Genomic DNA, 23,909 nt, shown 5'->3' with positions numbered 1-23,909 from the left:
TCCAAATTTTGTCTAATTCTTGGGTTTCTTCTTACATAAGACAGCAGTAATAATGACAATATCTCAGAGGGTTGTCACATAAGGATGTAAAAAGAAAATACATATAATACTTAATATTCCAGAAATAACAGCTATTTCTTTAATGAGTATGTCTGATTTTATAATTTAAAAAAGGTTTTGGGGGGCACCTGGGTGGCTTAGTCAGTTGAGATTTGTCTCAGGTCATGATCTAAGGGTGCTGGGACTGAGCCCAAGTTGGGTTCCCTGCTAATAAGTATGGAGTCTGCTTGAATATTTTCTCCCTTTCCTTCTCTCACTGCCCCTCCCCCTGCTTGCTCTTTCTCTCTCTCTCAAATAAATAAATAAATCTTTTTTAAAAAAAGGTTTTTTTAAGTGTCCCTGGTACTACCAACTACAATAAATTATTGGTTTAAAAAAACTGAAACAGGGGCGCCTGGGTGGCTCAGTGGGTTAAAGCCTCTGCCTTCGGTTCAGGTCATGATCCCAGGGTCCTGGGATGGAGCCCCTCATCAGGCTCTCTGCTCAGCGGGGAGCCTGCTTCCTCCTCTCTCTCTGCCTGCCTCTCTGCCTCCTTGTGATTTCTGTCTGTCAAATAAATAAATCTTAAAAAAAAAATTAAAAAAAAAAACTGAAACATTTTCTTATCCAAAACTTTAGTTGACTTATCAGGTAAGTAGTATGTCTATTGTTTTATCTGTATTTTCAAAAGTCCAGTGCTCAGTTCTGTTCCTTCTGGGTGTACCAGAAAAACATGTTTGACTGACTAGCTAATCTGGATGGAAATTAAGTTGTTGAGCAAATTAGTTACACAGTCAAAGTTATAATTAAATAACGCAAAAGTCATTTAGAAATTATTCCATTCATGAGATGAGAGTTCTAGCCATTCATACAGCCTCTAAAATACATTTTTTTTAAAAGATTTATTTATTTGACAGAGAGAAATCACAAGTAAGCAGAGAGGCAGGCAGAGAAAGAGGAGGAAGCAGGCTCCCTGCTGAGCAGAAAGCCCGATGTGGGGCTCGAACCCAGGACCTGGGATCATGACCTGAGCCGAAGGCAGCGGCTTAACCCACTGAGCCACCCAGGCGTCCCCCTAAAATACATTTTTAAATGTACTTTTAAAAGAAATTTTTAAAAGAAAATTTGCTCCATTTTGCTTTTTAAGATGGCATGAAATGTGCTTCCTTTTCCCCCAATTCAATCACTCAGTCAAGATCTATAAAGTGTCTTCTAACTACAAAGTACTGCTGGGAGATCAGGAATACACAGATGAGTAAAATACTATCCCTATAGTAACCAGAACTAATTGGTTTTATAAGGCACTTTAATAGTTACATCATTTGAACCTTGCAACATCCTGAAACATTCTTCTTATCCTTTTAAAAAAATTTTTATAAGGAGGAAATCAAGCCTAGAGAATTTAAATAATTTGCCTATGGTTACTCAACTAATAATGGCGGAGCCTGGATTTTTACCCAAGCTTTTTGACCCCAAAGCCTGGGTTTCTTCTACTCTGGAGGCTTACAATTATATAGGGAAACCAAGCAAAAAAAGCTTTAATACATGGCAGAATGTGTAATAAGAGAGGTACCCCGCCAGTGTGTGTGTGTGCATAAAGAAGATCAATGAATGGCCAAATTTGGCAAGGAGGGGAAAGCAACCAATGGCAAAGAATCAGAAAAGTTTTTATGGAGAAATAACTGGACTTTGAGCCAAGTCTTGAAGGGAGAGAAGATTTCTATATGATAAAGGAAAAGAGTACATCCTAAGATAAAGAAATATGAATAAGGAGGCAAAAATACACAGCCATGTTTAGTAAACACATGAAAACCAGTTTGTCTGAATGATAGAGTACTTGTTTTTTGTTTTGTTTTGTTTTGTTTTTAAAGATTTTATTTATTTATTTGTTAGAAAGAGAGAGAGAGGGAGCGAGCATGAGCACAGGCAGACAGAGTGGTAGGCAGAGGCAGAGGGAGAAGCAGGCTCCCCGCTGAGCAAGGAGCCCGATGTGGGACTCGATCCCAGGACGCTGGGATCATGACCTGAGCCGAAGGCAGCCGCTTAACCAACTGAGCCACCCAGGCGTCCCATGTTTTGTTTTGTTTTTTAAAGATTTTATTTATTTATTTGACAGAGAGATCACAAGTAGATGGTGAAGCAGGCAGAGAGAGAGAGAGAGAGAGGGAAGCAGGCTCCCTGCTGAGCAGAGAGCCCGATGCGGGACTCGATCCCAGGACCCTGAGATCATGACCTGAGCCGAAGGCAGCGGCTTAACCCACTGAGCCACCCAGGTGCCCCGATAGAGTACTTGTTAAAGAAGACCTACCAGAAAAAAGGCAGGATGATGCTAGAGTACAAATGACTAGGATACCGAGCTAAGAGTATCCTGGATTCCACGTTGTTGTTGTTGTTGTTGTTGTTGTTGTTTTTAAAAGATTTTATCTATCCATTTGACAGAGAGAGAAAGAGAACAAGCAGGGGTAGCAGCAGAGGGAGAGGTTGAAAAGCAGGCTCCCCACTGACCAGGGAGCCCAATGTGGAGCTCAATCCTAGGACCCTGGGATCATGACCCAAGCCAAAGGCAGGCGCTCAACCAACTAAGCCACCCAGGCACTCCCTGAATTACATGTTTTAGCCCTAGCTGTGTACAGGATAACCTATGCACTTCATAAATTAATAAAGTTTTTAAATACAGATGCTTGGGCCTCTCCCAAGATTTTAATTCGGTGGGTCTTGTGGGAGGTCCTGGCATCTGCACTTTCTAAAAAGCTCCTAAGCAATTCTGGTAAGCAACTAAGGTTATAAAACCCATCAATGAAGAAATCACTGAAGGTTTTGAGCCAGAAAATGCCACTGATTATTCACAACAAAAATGATAAGCAGCTATCATTTCTCAGGCACTATACTAGGACCCAACTGATATCAATGTAAATAGAATGGTCCTTGCCCTTAAGGAATTTATAACCTATATATACAAACAGGGAATAAAAATCAATGATAAATACTATTGTAATATAGAATTAAATAGGAGGGGTACCTAACCTTAGGATATCAGAAAGGGCTTCCAAGAGAAAATAAGTTAAGTAGGAGTTGGCCAGGCCAATGGGAGATGGAGAGGTTGTGCTCTAGGCAGAGAGAAGAGCTGGTACATAGGCCCAGAAGTAGAAAGGGTCACATCCATTTGTGGAACTGAAAAGGTTCAGTATAACTGTAGTACACAACTGAGACAGCAGCAAAGAAGTCAGAGAAGCGAGCAATGAGGACACACAGACAAGCACGAGTTAAGATCAGATGTTTTGACTTGACCCTGAGGGCAATGAAGAGCCACAGAAGGGTTGATGCAAGGAGAAACAAAATTAGATTTGTATCAAACACTGTGCTCCAAAAACAACAACAACAACAACAACAACAACAACAACAACAACAACCCACTGCGTTTATGTTCATCAACAGATGAGTGGATAAGTAAAATGTGGTATGTATTTACGATGGAGTATTTTTCAGCCTTAAAAAGGAGGGCAATCCTGTCACATGTTACAACATGGATGAAACTTTAGGACATGGTGCTAAGTGAAATAAGCCTGTCACAAAAAGACAAAATGCTGTATGATTTCACATCTTTGAGGTGCCTGGAGCAGTCAAAATCAGAGAAACAGAAACTAAAAGATGAAAAAGATCTGGAGCTCCGTTGCACAACGTAAACATATTTAATATTAACTATTGAACTGTACACTTAAAGATGGCTAAGATGGTTAAAATATAGATTGTACTTTAAAAGGACCACTTGGCTGGCAACATGGGTAGTATGGATTTAAGGGGAGAAGAAGACTGATAGACTAGTTAAAAGGTTATTGCAAGATGGCGGCAGAAGGAACTGGTGCAAGGTGAATGGATTCAAGATAGGAAGAAGGTGAAGTGGAAAGGACATGGTGATTGATAAGACAGAAAGTAGGAGAGGTTGGGAATGAAGGAAAAGAGAACAATCAGCTAAATAGTAGAAAAGCTAAGCACAGTAATAGTTTTATAAGTTATTACTTTAACATTTATTAAAGCAGTTATTTGTGTTACACATTGTTCTGCCACCTTCAAAAACTAGTTTCTTTTTCTGCTTAATTATTTGTTGAGTAGAAAATAAACATAAGCAATTACTATAGGAAGGTGAAATGTCCTAAAATGAGAGTGTTAAGGAAAGAAATGCTTATGATTCTCTTTGGAAATCACTGATGTAAGAATTTACTATATAAGCAAATAATGGTGACCATGATAACAAGAAAAGACCAACATAAAAAACAAGTAAACACAGAAAGTGCAGACAGCAATGATGTATCTGGTGTAGCAATGCTGAAATGCCCTTGAGTAGCAGGAATGTATAAGAGGTAAACTGTGAGACCACCCTCCTTCCACTATCCTTCCATTCTTCTACAGGATCCAAAGTAGGAACAGCTAGCTCTCAAGGTGCTACACAGACCCAATTTCTGTGAATGATACCACTTATCAAGTTAAGAAAAGCACACTTGTCAACCTGGCGATTCACAGTCTTGTACCTCCGGGGCTAATAATACATTATATGTTAATAAAAAAAAATTAAAAAGCACACTTGTCGAAACTTCTGTTAGAAACTGGTTTAGAGGGGGCACCTGGGTAGCTCGGTAGTTAAGAGTCTGCCTTCAGGGGCACTTGGGTGGCTCAGTGGGTTAAAGCCTCTGCCTTTGGGGGCGCCTGGGTGGCTCAGTGGATTGAGCCGCTGCCTTCGGCTCGGGTCATGATCTCAGTGTCCTGGGATCGAGCCCCGCGTCGGGCTCTTTGTTCGGCGGGGAGCCTGCTTCTCTCTCTCTCTGACTGACTCTCTGACTGCTTGTGATCTCTCTCTCTGTCAAATAAAAAAATAAATAAATTAAAAAAAAAAAAAAAAAGCCTCTGCCTTTGGCTCAGACCATGATCTCAGGGTCCTGGGATCGAGCCCCGCGTCGGGCTCTCTGCTCGGTGGGGAGACTGCTTCCCTTCCTCTCTCTCTGCCTGCCTCTCTGCCTACTTGTGATCTCTATCAGATGAATGAATAAAATCTTTAAAAAAAAAAAAAAGAGTCTGCCTTCAGCTCAGGTCATGCATGATCCCAGGGTCCTGGGATCGAGCCCCACATTGGGGTCCCTGCTCAGCGAGAAGCCTGCTTCTTCCTCTCCCACTCCCCCTGCTTGTTGTGTGTGTTGTTGTGTGTCTTGTTGTGTGTCTCTCTGTCAAATAAATAAAATCTTTTAAAAAAAGAAAGAAAGGAAAAAAAAAAGAAACCGGTTAAGAGTAAACTCAAAAAGACCTCTATGAATTCAGTTGCCACACTAGTATCATAGTCACAGAGAGGATTAGGAGAAAGATTAGCTAGAAATCTCCTAAAGCATTTTTCTAAATCCTCCTTCTGTCCTATCACTACCAACACTGAGAAAAGATGCATCAGATGGATGCCCAAAACCACGATGGAAAAGGCAATGTCTTTGTGGCAACCAGATTAACGCTTTAAGTTCAAGTGTGGGAAGTAGTATTTATTCATTCATCCATTTATTCATTCACCCAACTAGTATTTACTGCATGCTTTTATGTGCCAGTTGCTGAAGACTCATTACTAACAAAATAACCAATTCCAAGGAGCTTAAAGTCTAGTAAACACAAGATTATAGTCAGCCAGAACTTGATTTCAAATTCCAGCTCCATTACTTAGCTAAAAAGACCTTAAATTAATTTCTTTCTCAGCCTCCAGATTCTTCATCTATAAAATGGGGGAAACACTACCTATTTCATGGTATTGTGTGATAACTAGACAATACGGAGAGAGAGGGGGGAAAAAATTTACCAAGGCCTGACACATAGAAAACATTTAGTTAAAAAGTGCCTGGGGGCACCTGGGTGGCTCCGTTGGCTGGGTATCTGTCTTCCGCTCAGGTCATGATCCTAGGGTCTTGGGATAGAGCCCCACATAGGGCTTCCTGCTCCTCAGGAGGCCTGCTTCTCCCTCTCCCTCTCCGACTGCTTGTGTTCCCTCTCTTGCTATGTCTCTCTCTGTCAAATAAATAAAAATCTAAAAAAAAAAAAAAAAAACCTAACAGGAGGTGCCTGGCTGGCTCAGTTGGTAGAACATGTGACTTTTGATCTCAGGATTTGGAGTTTGACCCCCATCCTTGGTGTAGAGATGGAAAGAAGGAAGGAGAGAAGGGAGGTAGGAAGGGAGGAGGGAGAAAGGAAGGAAGGAATCAACTTAATTAATGATTTTTTTCACTATTATTACTCAGGAAGTAATACAGCAGTTGAAAAATGCCTCCTTTCAAATCAATGAAATGTTTTCTAATGAAAAAAGTGATAAACAGGATCTGAACAAGTAAGGTATCATCACTCAGAGTACTCCTTGGAATCCCCATGATCTATGAAGTTATCTCTACTTGTTTGTCCAATAAATATTTCAAACTCAACCTGTTCAAAACTGACAGCTCAGTCCTCTCCCATCTTATACATCCTGTAGTCTTCCCCATCTCAATTAATAGCAACTCTATCCTTCAGGTGTTCTGACCAAAAACCTCGGAGTTAACCTTGACTCCTTTTGTCTTCTCACACTCCACACTTAATGCATTAAGAAAGCCTAGTTTACTCTCAAAATTGATCCAGAATCACCAGCAGCACTCTGGTCCAAGTTGCCATTATCTCTCAGCCTTTTTGCATAGTCTCTATTTATTGCACAGACTCAACTGCAACTGTCTCTTAACTAGTCCTCCTGCTTTCACCCTTGCCTCCTTTTCAGTCTCTCCAACTCACAGTAGCCAGAGTTATCGTTTTAAAAGATAAGTCACATCATGTCATAGCCCTACTCAAAAAACCCCCAAAGACTTCACAATTCAGCCTGAGTAAAAGCTGAAGTTCTTACAACGGTCTACAACAATGTGTGATCTGGCTTGCATTTCCTCTCTGCCCCCCATCTACTATCTTTTTTGCTCTCACCACTGCAGCCACGTCACCCTCCTTAGAGTTCTTAACCACTCCAGGAACATTTCTGCCTCCATGTCTTTGGACTTGCTGTTCCCACTTCCTAGAACACTCTTTCCCCAGATATTCATATAGTAAGTTCCCTTACCTCCTTAATTTTTGCTTCTTCTGTGAGAACTTCTCTGTCCACACATTGAAATTGCAAACCCCACACACTTAAACCACATATATTACAATTTGGTTCCTATGTAGTCTAACTCTCCTACCCACCCCTCTGCTGATCACAATGTAAGTTTCAGAGGGCAGAGATTTTTTTATTTGTTTGTTATTATATTCCCAATGCCTAGAATAGTGCTAGATACATAGTGGAAGCCCAATAAGTATTTTTTGAATGAGTAAATGAGCCAGAAGCAAGCTAGCAAGTCAGGGGAAAACTGCTTTAAGAATAAGGTAAACTAAATGAACTCTTCTATTATTTGTGGGTTAGAGTGCCATCCTCAAATTCTTGTTTCTCAAATGTCATAGGGAGTTACTAAATGTAAGGGCAGAAAACATGTACCACAATTTATTTAGAAATATTTTTATTACTAAATGACCAAACCAAAAAATTAAATAAAAGCTACCTTTTTCAAAAGTAAAGATGCCACCAGGTGTTTATAGGAATGTTTTTAGCTCCTTTTATAAGTATAAATGAAATAAACTTCTAATTGTGAAAGAACTTGAGATGTAACACTTCACACTATTTCTGACTCAAGCTCTTTCCACTGGGGCTAATTCAGCTTTCTGAGAGCTGGGTCTACACTAAACAACCAACTATAAACATCCTAAACATATACTATGGGCCCAACCACACGAAGTATCATCCTTGGCCTTATTTGGGAGACTGAGCTCCATTAGAGAGTTTGGAATTTGACATAACTTGGAAAGTGGGAGGAATAAGAGAGATAAGGGCATCCTAGGTCCTAGAAGGCACATCTAAAGCCAGCATGTGTAGAAGACAACATAAAGACCCACCTAACTAGTTTTTAAGATGTATATTCTGAAAGCAAATAGAGTTTAGAATGCTAAACAGAAGTTTTTAAGAATTTTTTTAAAAGATTTATTTATTTATTTTTGAGAGAGACAGGGAATGAGAGAGAAGTAGGTGCAGACAGGGGGAGGGGGGCAAAGGGAGAAAGAAATTCAAGCCGACTCCACATTAAGCACAGAGTGCCACACAGGGCTCAATCTCACAACCTTGAGATCATGACCTGAGTAAAATCAAGAGTCAGATGCCCAACCAAATATGCCATCCAGGAGCCCCTAAACAGAAGTTTTTAAACAGAAGCATCACATTACCAAGCATACCAAGTATGCTTAATGGATTATTTGAGTAGTGATATAGCAAACTAAAGCAAAGAAAGATTGGAGACAGGAAAACCAGCCAAAGTCTTTGTAGGAATCTAGACATAGAATAACATTATGGCAAGAATGCAGAGAAAGAAGAATCAGAAAGATATCACAAAGAAAATAGAAGGATTGGGAACTGATTAAATTCAAGAGATGGAAAAATGTAAAAACCAATTCTGTAGTTTTTATTTGGAGGAATAAGTATTCTAACAATAGAAAATGGTAAGATTGAAAAGAGTGACCTAACTGAGCTATGCTGTATTTGAAATATTAGTAAAGTAACTGAGTGGAAAACAGGAGTTGACAGGAAAAAAGAATATGAACTGGGGCGCCTGGGTGGCTCAGTGGGTTAAGCCACTGCCTTCGGCTCGGGTCATGGTCTCGGGGTCCTGGGATCGAGCCCCGCATCCGGCTCTCTGCTCCGCAGGGAGCCTGCTTCCCCCCCTCTCTCTGCCTGCTGCTCTGCCTACTTGTGATCTCTCTCTCTCTCTCTGTCAAATAAATAAAAAAAAAAATAAAAAAATAAAAAAAAAAAAAAGAATATGAACTACAATGAGTAACAACTATTAATATACATGGAGATGTAAGAGATAATATCATGGAGTCATGGCTGGATATTTAAAAACAGCTTTTGGGGCACCTAGGTGGCTCAGTGGGTTAAAGCCTCTGCCTTCGGCTCAGGTCATGATCCTGGGGTCCTGGGATCGAGCCCTGCATCGGGCTCTCTGCTCAGCGGGGAGCCTGCTTGTCTTCCTCTCTCTCTGCCTACTTGTGATCTCTGTCTGTCCAATAAATAAATAAAATCTTTAAAAAAAATAAAAATAAAAACAGCTTTTAAGGAAGAACATAGTAAGAAATTTCTTACTACCCCAGTAACTAAATACTGAGTTCATGAAAGACATAGCAGTGGAGTAAAAATGGTCAGTGATGTAGAGTCTAATAATTCCCCTCCCTGTGAATCAGACCTGACCAAAAGAATGAGCACAAGTGACGTTCTGAAACTTCAAAGGTAAGTCGTAAGAAGTCTTTCAGCTCCCACTTGGGTAGCCTATACCTCTTTCCAATCACCATATACAAAGTCCAACTATCCTGAGATCACCACGCTATGGGACACTCAAGACATATGGAGATGACCTAGAGAATGAGACACCACGCAGTGAAAGAGAGGGGCCAAGCCACCCTCATTCACCACAGCACCAGACATGCGAATGCAGCAGCCATCCTGGAAGTGGGTCCTCTAGCCGAAACATGTGGATAAGAGACCCAGGAAAGCCCTTCCAAATTCCCGACCTAAAAAATCACAAGCAAAATAAAATGATTGTTTTAAATCACTAAATTTTAGGGTAGTTTGTTATACAGCAATAAATAGGGGAATAGGCTTCTTTTTATCCTGATAAGCCCAGAGCCTAGCAGATTGCCTAGCCTACAGCAGATTCACTCAAAATGGTATATGTAAAGTGATTCCCTTTCTTCTCTTGCAGATGCTAATTCACAGCCTGTCATTTCTCCTACCCTCACCATTCCTTTAGAAGTCTTGAGTCACAGGGGCAATCATTGTTGGTACATCTGGAGTGTCCTTTTCACTATTATGTGATAGAATTAGTCTCCTCAAAGCCACCCCATGCTTGAAAGATAGTACGGCTATGCTGCAAAAGTTAACCCAAGGCAGGCCCCAGACAATATTGCTTCTGGCTCAAGGTAAATAAGGCCAAGAGAATACTCTGTACTGGGCCACACAGAAGCAAAAAAAAAGAAGCAGGCACAACTAACAGCAATATCACAGCACACCAAGAAACTAGAATCGGGGTCTGGCTGCTCATTTTTATAAATAATGCATGAGTCTGGTCACTGAACCGACAGAGTTTCCTTTCATTATAAGCTCTCTGATTATATAAGGCTTCTTATAAGTCTGACAAAAAAACAACTCAGAAACAACACATATCAACCCACATAAACAAGGAATTTCCCAAGTAACTATTCCTTAAAAAACCAAGATGATGTACAGTGGGGGTGGAAACGGTGAGTGAGAAGAGGATGAGGACTATGTGAATAAAAAGTTCTTTTCAGCCACCTGTAGGGCTGAATCATTCCCTCATGAGCTAAGAGTGTTTCTTGTACTACCAAGTACCTGCCTGACTGAAGTGACTTTGCTGTAAACAGAATGAATGACCTCACTGCTGTGTCTATAGCTAAGTGATTCTTACTGGAATGGGGGGGGAAAAAGCATAGTTTCTCCATGGTAGAGAAGGCAAGAGAGACCGCAAAACATCTGCAAAGCAATCCTTTTGCTGACTCTTTGACCAGAGAGTATTGTCACTTGAGATCCCTACCCAACCTTATATCCCACTCATTTCCCAAATTTCCAATCTTCTAGGCACGGAAAGGTTCTGCACAGAGAGGATCCCTGAACTATTTGATTATGAGGATATTTCGCTCTTTGTGCCTTTCTTAACAAGCTTAAAAAGAAGACATTATGAGATGACACATAATTTGTCTCAAAGCATCTCTCTCTCTTGTCTTTGACAACACTCCACACCTCCATCTTGGATATGGAAGAGAAAACATACAGCATGTTAAGTTGGTGGCAGCTACTTTTTGAGTAAAATGACAGCCCCCTTAGGATGAAGTTGACAATATAAAGACAGACCAAAGAGATGGAAAGACATGGGGTCTCTGAATAACATCTATTTAGCTGCTGAATTAAAGCAACCTTAACCTAATAAGCTACCAGAATTCAGGTTATATTAGTCATTTTGTTGTTTAAGGTCTTTTGACTATTTTCTGTTACTTGCAACTGAACACATTCTCATATATCCAATAACCAGGAAGTATCTTTTTCTAAGTAACCCAAAATATAAAAATAGTCAAAATCAAATTCTACAAATACTACACATGCTATACATATAAGAATCTGTGGGGAATATATATAAGAGCTTATTAGCACTGTAGGGAATACATAAGTCATTTAAGGACAGTATGTTATAATGGAAAGGGTATAGACTTTGAAGTCAAATGAATCTGGATCCAAATCCTTCTTTGGAAATTCCCTTAATTTTTCTAAGCATAGATTTCTCATGTATAAAATGGAGAAAACTGGGGCGCCTGGGTGGCTCAGTGGGTTAAGCCTCTGCTTTTGGCTCGGGTCATGATCTCAGGGTCCTGGGAGCAAGGCCCGCATCGGGCTCTCTGCTCAGCGGGAAGCCTGCTTCCCCTTCTCTCTCTTCCTGCCTCTCTGCCTACTTGTGACCTCTCTCTGTCAAATAAATAAATAAAATCTTTAAAAAAATAAAATAAAATGGAGAAAATACGATTACAGAATTGTGAGAATTATAGCTAATATATAAAGCACCAAGCATAGCACTTAGCCCACAGTAGGTATTTAATAACTAACTGGTAGCTATGATTTTTATAATGGGAGAAAGCCTTTGCCCTCAAATAGGGTAGAAAAGACAAATAATTATGATTTTTTAATTGGGATATTTATAGGATATGGGAGATTGCAACAGTGGTTCTGATTCCTCACCCCTTATGGAATCGATGCCTTTAACATACAACTTTGCAGTATGCTCCCAATGTGGACTCAGGTGTGTGACTTTTTTTGTCCAGTGGAGATGCTGGGCAAGCAAATGTGAATATAAGCAGAATCATGAAAAGCACTTGAGCAAATGGCTGGCCTACTCTTGCTGTTCTGGTATCATCACATCCGGCTAGTCTGTTGATCGCAGAAGGGTCAGAAGCAGCTGAAGCAAGGCCGTCCCAGCAAAGCCCAACCTAGATCAGACTACCAGTTGACCTGCCAGATGCATGAATGAGCTCAAGTGAGACTAGCAGAGTTGTCCAGCTGGGCTCAGCTCAGCTCAGCCCTGCAGGTATACAAGAAATAAATGTTTATTACTGTCTGCTTTTGAGGTTTTGTGGTTGGATAGTACATAGCAATCGCTAACTAATATATAGGGTTATATTTTCTGTCTTCAAAAACTGAAGATTTTCACTTCCTTGATACTCTTGACTAAATGAAAGACAACGTTAAGGTTTCCTGAGTCAAAGACATACTTATGGAGTATTTCTACTCGATACAATATGGATTCTTAATTCAACTTATAAACTTAAAAGGTTTTATTTGATCTTTTATCAAACTTTTCTCTTTAACAAATAACTCATTTGCTTAAAAACTCAGAAGTCGGGGCACCTGGGTGGCTCAGTGGGTTAAAGCCTCTGCCTTCAGCTCAGGTCATGATCCCAGGGTACTGGGATCAAGCCCCGAATCAGGCTCTCTGCTCAGCAGGAGGCCTGCTTTCTTCTCTCTCTGCCTGCCTCTCTGCCTACTTGTGATCTCTGTCTCTGTCAAAAAAATAAATAAAATCTTTAAAAAAAAAAAAAAAACCTCAGAAGTCTATACTTAACTACAGGTGAAACTATCTGTAGTACTTAGTAGTACCTAACTGTCTGACTGTTTCAAGTTCAATTAATGCCTACAATTTCATTATTTTTTCAAAGACTTTATTTACTTATTTGAGAGAGAGAGAGAGTATGCACATAACCAGGGGTTGGGGTAGAAGGAGAAACAGACTCCCAGCTAAGCAGGCAGACAGACAGACATAAACCACTGAAGACTCCGGCCTTTTCCCCCCAAATTCAGAGCACTGCTCATCCCAAGGCCTATGTGTAGAGCACCTGTGATACAAAGGCTTGGAGGACAGGGGCTTGATCCCATGACCCCAGGATCACAACCTAAACCGAAGGCAGACACTTAACTGACTGAGCCACCCAGGCACCTTAAAGCCTATAATTTTATTTTTTAATTATTTTTTAAAAGATTTTATTTATTTATTTGAGATAAAGAGAGAGAGAGAGTGCAAGGCGGGGGCAGAGGGAGGGGGAGAAGCAAGCTCCCCAACTGAGCAGGGAGCCTCACGTGGGGCTCGATCCCAGGACACTGGGATCATGACCTGAGCTAAAAGCAGACACTTAACTGACTGAGTCACCCAGGTGCCCCCAATGTCTATAATTTTAAAGAAGACTCACGGAAATGGTTCAAGCCCAGAAAAGTCCAGATCACTACTGTACCTGAGAAATACTATTCCTAATACTATCAGTACTTTATAGGCACTAACAAGAGCTATGTTTGTCTGCTGTAATTATTGACAAAGTATTTTAAGAGAAATAAGACATGGTATTCACATTATTATAAAGAGCAGCATTCTACCAGTCAGAAAAATCTACTAAATGTCATCTAAGTTCCCAGGGCTATGCTAGATGTTATTAGTAATTTATTTTTCTAATCCTTAGTGAAACCAAGAGCTGTGCTGCCAAGTCAAATTATGGGATAAACACAGGATTCCCCAGAGATCTATGCCATGATGGCCTTTGCTGATCCCCTTCTGAAAATAACCATAAGCATTTGGATATTTGGGCTGCATGACCATCAGCCTATTAACATCATAGTAAAAATTATTTATGTTATAAGCTATGCCAATATCCATCAATGATACTGGAAATACACACTCTTTCACAAAATAGGCACTATATTTTATATATGGCTATGAATAAGACAACAAACAACAGAAAATATTATTTAAGTGCAACATGGACAAAGAATGCTGAATTAAGGGGCGCCTGGGTGGCTCAGTGGGTTAAAGCCTCTGCCTTCGGCTCAGGTTATGGTCCCAGGGTCCTGGGATCGAGCCCCACGTCCCACCCTCTGCTCAGCGGGGAGCCTGCTTCCTCCTCTCTCTCTCTCTCTCTCTGCCTACCTGTGATCTCTGTCAAATAAATAAATAAAATCTTCAAAAAAAAAAAAAGAATGCTGCATTAAGATCATTCAATTCTGCCACTTCCATTACACCCCAAATTTGAATCTGCAACACGATTACAAATTTTAAAGCATTTTCTTCTTTGTCAGCAAAACCAACATACAAGCCCTTCCAATAAACTTATATTCCAGAGAACAATGATATAACAAAGGAGTATAACAAATATTTTAAAAATTATTAGTGTCAGAGCTCTGGCAGATAGAAAGCTTGAGAGAAGGAGAGAGTTTTGTCTTTGAAGAATTTAGACTCACTTCTGAGAAAAGAAATACATAGAAAATGTTTTTTTGATCTGGAATGCTGGTTATGGGTGTGTTCATTTGTAAAAATTTAGTGAGCTATACATGTATCATATGTGTGCTTTTTTTATGTCATACTTCAATAAAAAGCTTTTTAAAATTTTAATAACATTAACAGCAGTATTGAAAAGCAGTATTAGATACCAAATGAAAAATATTGACAATTCAAGGAATTCAGGAAGGACAAGTCAATGCTAATAACAAAAGCTGTAATAGTTAAAATGTATTAATGAATTACTATATGCCAGGCACTGTGCCAAATAAGCATTTTACAAAATCCCTGTGAAATCATCATTTTATCAGCAAGGTCTGCCATAATTACTTACTCCCTCCTCCTTGAAACGCCTTCCTTTCCATTCCAGGCCAATACAATTCTCTTATTTTTTTTTCCTAACTCACTAGCCACTCCCTCTTCAAAAATGCCTTTCTCCTTTGGCTTTTAGAATTGAAATACTGTAGGGCTCAGACACTGGTCTTCTTCTCTCTCTAGACTCGCTGGGGCAGATACTATTATTATTATTCCCATTTTATAGACGACAACACTGAGACACAGAGAAATTCAAACCTAGGCAATCAAGATGTCAGAGGTCATGCTCTTAATTACCTCATTATTCTGCCTTCTTTGACTTTCCATAAAAGAGGCAGGACAGAGGGTGCCTGGGTGGCTGGGTGGGTTAAGCCTCTGCCTTCAGCTCAGGTCATGGTCTCAGGGTCCTGGGATGGAGCCCTGCATCGGGCTCTCTCTGCACTGCATCAGGCTTTCTGGTCAGCAGGGAGCCTGCTTCCCCCCTCTCTCTTTGCCTGCCTACTTGTGATCTCTCTCTCTCTCACACATAAAAAAAATCTTTTATTTTTTAATTTTATTTTATTTATTATTTTTTTAAAGATTTTATTTATTTATTTCTCAGAGAGAGAGAGGGAGAGAGAGCAAGCACAGGCAGACAGAATGGCAGGCAGAGGCAGAGGGAGAAGCAGGCTCCCCGATGAGCAAGGAGCCCAATGTGGGACTCGATCCCAGGACGCTGGGATCATGACCTGAGCCGAAGGCAGCTGCTTAACCAACTGAGCCACCCAGGCGTCCCTAAATAAAATCTTTTAAATAAAATCTTTTAAAAAACAAAAAAGGCAGGACAGAGCTACACACATTCCACATTCTGATGCCCTCAGTAACTGAGAAAAGAGACAAAGAGTGAAGCATATAGGACCTTCCATCATCAGATATTAATGACTAAAATGAGGCACCAAGCCAGCAGGAAATGAACATTCACAAATCCTGAAAAACAGTTTTCCTTCCTAAGTTTCTTCACTTTGTATTTTGGTACTAAATTCCCAAGGAAAATTGTGAACACTTTCTAGCGCATAGATTCTCAAATCTAGATGCTCATTTGAATAATCTGGGGAGCTTTTAAAAATGCATGTGGGCCCGATGAAAACCTACCAAACTAGATTTCAGGGATCTGTGTTTCTAAGAAGCACCCAAGCAAATTCTGAAGCTGATAGCTCAGTACCTGAATTTAGGAAGACTTTGTTCTAGAAAGGATTCTCTGTCTTCAGAGGCTAAGTAGTGACTATCACATATTACCTGCTTAGAAGAGGCTGAAAATGAAATGAGACTGGAGAGGTAAACTAATTCTAATTAGTAATAAGACCAATCAGGACACTCTAGCAGTGACAGTGGAATTCTAGATCAGGACACCAAACGTTTATGTTTGTTGCCATGAAAGAGTCTACAGCCAAGTGATGCCATCCCTTAGCCTAGGAAGGGGTCATCCAGGTAGCAAGAATCAATATAATATTTGAGCACTCATATTCTCAGAGTACTCATGAAGTATTATGAGGGAATCCAAGAATATTAAGAAATACAGCCATTATCCCCAGGCAAGAGAAGAAAGCACTGTTAACACTGCTATTTTTGCATAAATATCAATGCATTATACAAACAACAATCACTATGGAAGCCAAAATGCTGAAACTAAGGCAGAGAAGCCACTTCAATAGGCTTACTTAAGTCTTACCTCTGTAAGCGCATGCAACTGTCCTTGATGTACACACACACCCATGAACCTATGAAACAAAACACATTTTTTTTAAACAAATGAAAATACCACAACTGCCATATTGAGAAACTAGCTTAGTTACTCATGCATTAGAAACAATCCAATACCTGTGAAGTCTCCTGGGTTCCTGTGCAACCCTGTAGCCTCTCTAACTTTGATATCAGGCTGGTAAAATTCTAAGTTTACCATGAAACATCTGGTTGTGGCAAGATCTAGTGGTAAAAAACAACTGTGGAAGAGAGAAAGGAGTAAGCCTTAAAAATAGCATGGTATATTAGAAAAGGCACCAAAGCACCAAACTGGAAGTAAGGAGACTTGATGTTGGTTTCAGGTCCACTACCATCTAGCTACATGCTCAAGAAAAATTTTTAAAAATTTTTTTAAAAGGAGAGAGAGAGAGACACTAACACTATCTGAACTTCAGTTTCCTCATGTAGAAAGTAAGCAGGTTGGACTAGCCAATCTGAAGGTCTGTAATTTACAAACTAGTAACTATGAGAGAGAGGGGGTAAAAAAAGCACCCATATGCTGGAAGACAAAGGACTAACTTCCTTTACATTAAAAGAACTCCTCCAAATATGTTAAAAAAAAAAAAAAAAAAGAAGAAGGAGAAGAAGAAGCAGCAGCAGCAGCAGCAGCAAAGGTGTCTTGTTGGCTCAGTTAAGCATCTTACTTTGGCTCAGGTCAGGATCCCAGGGTCCTGGAATCAAGCCCCAAGTAGGGCTCCCTGCTCAGCAGAGAGCATACTTATCCCTCTCTCTTTGTCCCCCTCCCCCCTTACTCATGCTCACTCTCTCTCTCTCTCTCTCAAATAAAATCTTGAAAAAGAAAAGGAAGCAAAAAAAAAAATGCATGTAATTCACAGAAAAGTAAAATGTCTAATAAAAATATCAAAATGCTCGGGGCGCCTGGGTGGCTCAGTTGGTTAAAGCCTCTGCCTTTAGCTCAGGTCATGATCCCAGGGTGCTGGGATCGAGCCCCGCATCGGGCTCTCTGCTCAGCAAGGAGCCTGCTTCCTCCTCTCTCTCTGCCTGCCTCTCGCCTACTTGTGAGCTCTGTCTGTCAAATAAATAAATAAATAACATCTTTAAAAAAAAAAAAGAAAAGAAAAAAAAATATCAAAATGCTCTAATTCACTCATAATTGAAGAAATATACATTAAAAGAAGATATTGTTTTTTAAAATCTATCAAATGAACAAAGATTAAGATTGATCATGCTCAGTGTTGTCCAGAAGGTGAGAAAACAGGAAGAAGAACCACTGTTAAGTTCTTTGCACAACTTTTTCAAAGGGTAATTGATTATATCTAGCAAACATTTTAATAGCTCCAACAGTTCCACTTCTCAGAACTTATGTTACAAATATACTCAATTTGGGTACATATAAAAGGACATTTACTTCACCACTGTATATCAAATACCTGCCAATAAAAGACTAAATATTTATAGTATATTCACAGATTGGAATACTATACAGCCATTTAAAAGGAATGGACTAGATCTTTATGCACTGATATGGAAAGATATCCAAAATATACTGTTAAATAAAAACAATGAGCTACAAATCCCATTTATATTTTAAAAAGTCTGGATATTGGGCGCCTGGGTGGCTCAGTTGGTTAAGCAACTGCCTTCGGCTCAGGTCATGATCCTGGAGTCCCGGGATCGAGTCCCACATCGGGCTCCCAGCTCCATGGGCAGTCCGCTTCTCCCTCTGACCTCTCCTCTCATGCTCTCTCACTCTGTCTCTCTCTCTCTCTCTCAAATAAATAAAATCTTTAAAAAAAAAAAAAAGTCTGGATATTAATAGAGAATGTCTAGGAAGCACTAATAATAATAATATATGATGTCATATGTGGAATCTACAAAAAAAAACCAAGATAAAAACAGACTCATAAATACAGAGAACAAATTGGTGATGGTTGCAGGAGGAAGGGGACAGAAATGGGAGAAACAGCTGAAGGGGATGAAGAGGTACAAACTTTCAGTTACAAATAAGTCATGGGAATGTAAAGTACAACACAGAGAATATGGTCAATAATATCGAAATAATTTTGCATAGTGACAAATGATAACTACACTTATGATAAGCATTTCATAATATATATAAATGTTGAATCACTATGTTGCACACCTGAAACTGATATATTGTATATCAACTATATTTCAATTTTTTTAAGACTTTATTTATTCATTTGACACAAAGAAAGAGAGAGAAAGCACAAGCAGGGGGAGCAGCAGGCAGAGGGAGAAGCAGGATCCCACTGAGCAAGGAGCCCAATGCAGGACTCAATCCCAGGACCCTGGGATCATGACCTGAGCTGAAGGCAGACACTTAACTGACTGAGCTACCAAGGCGCCTCTCAACTATACTTCAATTTAAAAATAGAAAGAAGAAAAAAAGAAGAGGGGAAGATACTTGAGAACTATCTGGAGAGAAGGCCAGGTAAACATAGAGGCAGAGATAAAAGTTATGCTGCCACAAACCAAAGAATGTCTGGAGTCACCAAAAGCCAGAAGAAACAAGAAAGGATTCTCCCCTACAGCCTCTGAAGGAAGTGTTGCCTATCAATACCTTGATTTCAGACTTTGGAACTGCGACAGAATAAATTTAGATTGTTTAAAGCCACAGGTTTACGGTACTTTGTTAGGCAGTCCCAGTTAACGAATACAATGCATGACTGATTTTGTACAAAGTAGATGCAAAGGCAATTTGGTAGAGCAAAAATAGTGTTTTCAACAAAGGGAGCATGAACATCTGGATACACACATACAAATAAATTTGGATTAATACCTTTTTTTTTTTAAAGGTTTTATTTATTTATTTGACAGAGAGATCACAAGTAGGCAGAGAGGCAGGCAGAGAGAGAGGAGGAAGCAGGCTCCCTGCCGAGCAGAGAGCCCGATGCGGGGCTCGATCCCAGGACTCTGAGATCATGACCTGAGCCGAAGGCAGTGGCTTAACCCACTGAGCCACCCAGGCGCCCCTGGATTAATACCTTTTAGCATATATAAAATTGACTTAAGATGGATCATAAACCTTAATGTAAAACCAAATCTATAGGGTGCCTGGGTGGCTTGGTTGGTTAACAGCTGCCTTTGCCTTAGGTCATGATCCTGGAGTCCCAGGATTGAGTCCCACATCGGGTTCCCTGCTCAGCGGAGAGTCTGCTTCTCCCTCTGACTTCTCCCGTCTCATGCTTTCTCTCTCTCATTCTCTCTCTCGAATAAACAAATCTTAAAAAAAAAAAATCTATAAAATATCTGGAAGAATTCATAGAAGAAAACCTTTGTGACCTTCTGTTAAGTAAAGTTTTCTTAGACATGACACCAAAGCATAATCTATAAAATTAAAAATTGATTAAACTTCTATTTTTTAAGATTTTATTTATTTATTTAAGAGAGAGTGAGCAAGAGAGAGAACACATGCAAGGGCAGAGGGAGAGGGAGAAGCAGGCTCCCCACTGAACAGGGAGACTGATGCAGGCCTTGATCCCAGGACTCTGAGATAATGACCTGAGCCAAATGACCACAAAGCCACCCAGTCTCCCCAATTAATTAGACTTCTTAAAATCAAAATCTTGTGCTTTAAAAAAAAAAAAAGATTATTTATTTATTTATTTAAGAGAGAACAGAGCGTGCAAGAACATGAGTGGGAGGCGCGGTGGGAGAGGGAGCAGACTCCCCATTGAGCAGGGATCCCAGGGAACCTGGGTGGCTCAGTGGGTTAAGCTGCTGCCTTCAGCTCAGGTCATGATCTCAGGGTCCTGGGATCGAGTCCCACATCGGGCTCTCTGCTCAGCAAGGAGCCTGCTTCCCTCTCTCTCTCTCTCTGACTGCCTCTCCGTCTACTTGTGATCTCTCTCTGTCAAATAAATAAATAAAATCTTTAAAAAAAAAAAAAGATTATTTATTTATTTATTTATTTATTTGAGAGAGAACAGAGCGTGTGAGAACACGAGTGGGAGGCGCGGTGGGAGAGGGAGCAGACTCCCCATTGAGCAGGGACCCCAGTGAGAGGCTTGATCCCAGGACCCTGGGACCATGACCTGAGCTGAAGGCAGATGTCCAACTAACTGAGCCACCCAGGTCCCCTATCTTGAACTCTAAGACACTGTTAAGAGAATGAAAAGACAAGTCATAGGGGCTCCTGGCTGGATGAGTGGATTAAGCCTCTGCCTTCGACTCAGGTCATGATCTCAAGGTCCTCGGATCAAGCCCCGCATGGGGTTCTCTGGTCAGCAGAGAGCCTGCTTCCCCCTCTCTCTCTGTCTGCCTCTCTGCCTACTTGTGATCTATCTCTCTCTCTCTCTCTGTCAAATAAATAAATAAAAATCTTAAAAAAAAAAAAGACAAGTCATAGACTGCAGTGCATATACCTAAGAAAGATTTGTGTTTAGATTTTTTTTTTTTAAAGATTTATTTACTTATCTTAGAGGAGGGAGATGCAAAGGGAGAGGGAGAGAATGCCAAGCAGACTCCACACTGACTGTGGAGCCCAACATAGGGATTGATCCCCAAAACCGGAGATCACAGCCCCACCCAAAATCAAGAGTATGATGCTCAACTGACTGAGCCACCCACCCCATGTTTAGATTTTTTTTAATCTCTCAAAACACAATAATAACCCAATTTTAGGGGCGCCTGGGTGGCTCAGTGGGTTAAGCCGCTGCCTTCGGCTCGGGTCATGATCTCAGGGTCCTGGGATCGAGTCCCGCATCGGGCTCTCTGCTTAGCGGGGTGCCTGCTTCCCTCTCTCTCTCTCTCTGCCTGCCTCTCCGTCTACTTGTGATCTCTCTCTGTCAAATAAATAAATAAAATCTTTAAAAAAAAAATAACCCAATTTTAAAAATAGAGAAAGAATAAAACAGACAATTCGCTAAAGATATACAGATGGAAAATAAGTACATGAAAAGATCAAGATCTTTAGAGAAATGCAAATAAAAAAAATAAGATGTACTATACATCTATTAGAATGTCTAAAATTAAGAACTTTCAGTACCAAATGATGGTAAAAATGAAGAGCAACTGGAATACCCATGCAGTGCTGGTGGGAATATGAAACGGTACAAGCACTTTGGAAGACACTGAGGTAGCTTTTTTTTTTTTTTTTAAGATTTTATTTATTGATTTGACAGACAGATATCACAGATGGGGAGAGAGGCAGGCAGAGAGAGAGGAAGGGAAGCAGGCTCCCCACTGAGCAGAGAGCCAGATGCGGGACTCGATCCGAGGACCCTGGGACCATGACCTGAGCTGAAGGCAGAGGCTTTAACCCACTGAGCCACCCAGGCGCCCCCTGAGGTAGTTTCTTAAGTAAACATGTACCTATCATATGATCTAGCTATTCCACTCCTAGGTATTTAAAACAAAAGAAGTGAAACCATATGTCAACACAAAACTTTTACACAAATACCCATTAGCAGTTGAAGGGATAAAACAAATTATGGTATTCATACAACAGACTAATTACTCAGCTACAAAAAGGAAATATGCAACAGTGGATAAATCTCAAAATAATTATGCTGACTAAAAAATCTGGACCCAGGCTCCTAGGTGGCTCAGTTGGTTAGGCAACTGCTTTCAGCTCGGGTCATGGTCCTGGAGTCCTGGGATTAAGTCCCACATTGGGCTCCCAGCTCCGTGGGGACCCTGCTTCTCCCTCTGACCTTCTCCCCTCTCATGTTCTCTCCCACTGTCTCTCTCTCAAATAAATAAATAAAATCTTTAAAAATATAAAAAAATAATGAATAAATAAATAAATAAATAAAAGTAAGAAATCTGAACCCAGTAAAGTACATACTATCCCATTCCATTGATATAAAAGTCTATAAAGTAAAATGAATCTATAGTGACAAAAGCAGATTCATAGTTGCCTGAGAGGTGTGGAGTTTATGGGGGTGAAAAGGGAAGGGAGGAGGACATGTTCACTACCTCATGTTGATGGTTTCATGGGTGTATATACATATGTCAAAACTTATCGCAGTGCACACTTTAAATGTGTGCAGTTTATTGTATATCATTTAAATCTCAAGAAAGCTATAAAACGAAGAAGAAAAACAGTAAGTGGTACTGACCAGGTAAGGGTAATTTTTATTTTTTAGCATACACACTTACGTTATATTTGAAGTCTTTTTAACCAACAGGTTATATTTATGTGTAAAAATAATTTAAAATATAAATTTTAAATTAAAATTAAAAACTATACATAAATGATTATTACTGATGATGATCATTAAAATGGGAGGAAAAGATAAATGTCACAAAGCCAGTGACAATTGGGCCAAGAAGGAAGTCTCATTAACAATTCCCTCAAGGGGCACTTGGGTGGCTTAGTCCGTTAAGCATCTGACTCTTGATTGCAGCTCAGGTCATGATCTCAGGGTTGTGAGATGCAGCCCTGTTGGGCTCCGACTCAGTGAGGAGTCTGCTTGAGATTCTCTCCCTCTGTCTCACTCTGTCCCTCCCCCAGCTCACACTCTCTCTCTCTCAAATAAATAAATCTTAAAAAAAAAATGCCCTCAAGTCTCAAGTAAGCTCTAGTTTAGAAGGGCAAAGAAAAGCGAAGACTGACTACAAGTGAGAGTAAAGGCAAAGCAGTGATAAGGTTGGAAAGGACCATAAAGTTCCATGAAGGCAGAGTCCAGGTCATATTCTTCCTCGTGTTCATAGCACTGAGCAGTACCCAGAAAATAGGAGGCACAAGCAGTAAATGACTGTTGAGTGAAAAGGAACTGAGTGAGGGAGAATGTGTGGTTGGCTGTAATATCACAGTAGAGTTTTAAAGACATGCCACAAATGTGGAAATTTCAGAGTTTCTCTGGAGGTCATTTCTGGACCGCCAGTTTTCTCTAACTGCATCCAGAGACTTGGTGGGAACTTGAGAAAGGAAAGAACCCAAGGAAAGATCTAGGCAGTACTGGAAATAGGATACAGGCACCAATCACCAGTTAAAACTTACCTCTGGCTCGGGAATAAATGGGAAGTGAATTGGTAAAGGAGTTAAAAGGGTCTGAAGTTAGAGGGTGTGGGCTCAATCCCACCTCCACTCTATTACGCAAGCATTAGTTTCCTCTTTGTAAAATAAGATAACATTGTCCACAACATAAGGTTGTTGGAAGAGATTAAATGAAATCATGAATATAAAGTTCATAGCACAGTGACTGGTATACAGTAAGAGTTCAAAAAAAAAAAAGTAATTATCATAATTATAACTTAAACATGGACCAGGTGAGAATCAAATTCAGTCACAAGGTGACTGGGCAGAAAAGCTTCTTTTTTTTTCTTTTAAAGATTTTATTTTTAAATAATCTCTACACCCAAATGCAGTTCGAACTCATGACTCCAAGCTCAAGAGTCGCATGCTCCACC

At 40.2% G+C, this 23,909-nt stretch overlaps 1 protein-coding gene across 2 annotated transcripts in view; it reads right to left on the bottom strand.

Moving 5' to 3' along the window:
• Window positions 1–23,909, bottom strand: part of TESK2 (testis associated actin remodelling kinase 2) — a 147,077-nt gene that overhangs the window by 23,057 nt on the left and 100,111 nt on the right. For both annotated transcript variants that reach the window (XM_047723880.1, XM_047723881.1), the window contains one exon: window positions 16,498–16,546. In XM_047723880.1, coding sequence (XP_047579836.1) covers window positions 16,498–16,546 — 49 coding nt within the window. The remainder of the gene's footprint in view (window positions 1–16,497; window positions 16,547–23,909) is intronic.

Source organism: Lutra lutra, chromosome 4, assembly GCF_902655055.1.
Source record: "Lutra lutra chromosome 4, mLutLut1.2, whole genome shotgun sequence".
NCBI classification, from domain to species: Eukaryota; Metazoa; Chordata; class Mammalia; order Carnivora; family Mustelidae; genus Lutra; species Lutra lutra.
The sequence above is the reverse complement of the archived record's forward strand: the minus strand, read 5'-3'. Positions and strand labels throughout refer to the sequence as shown.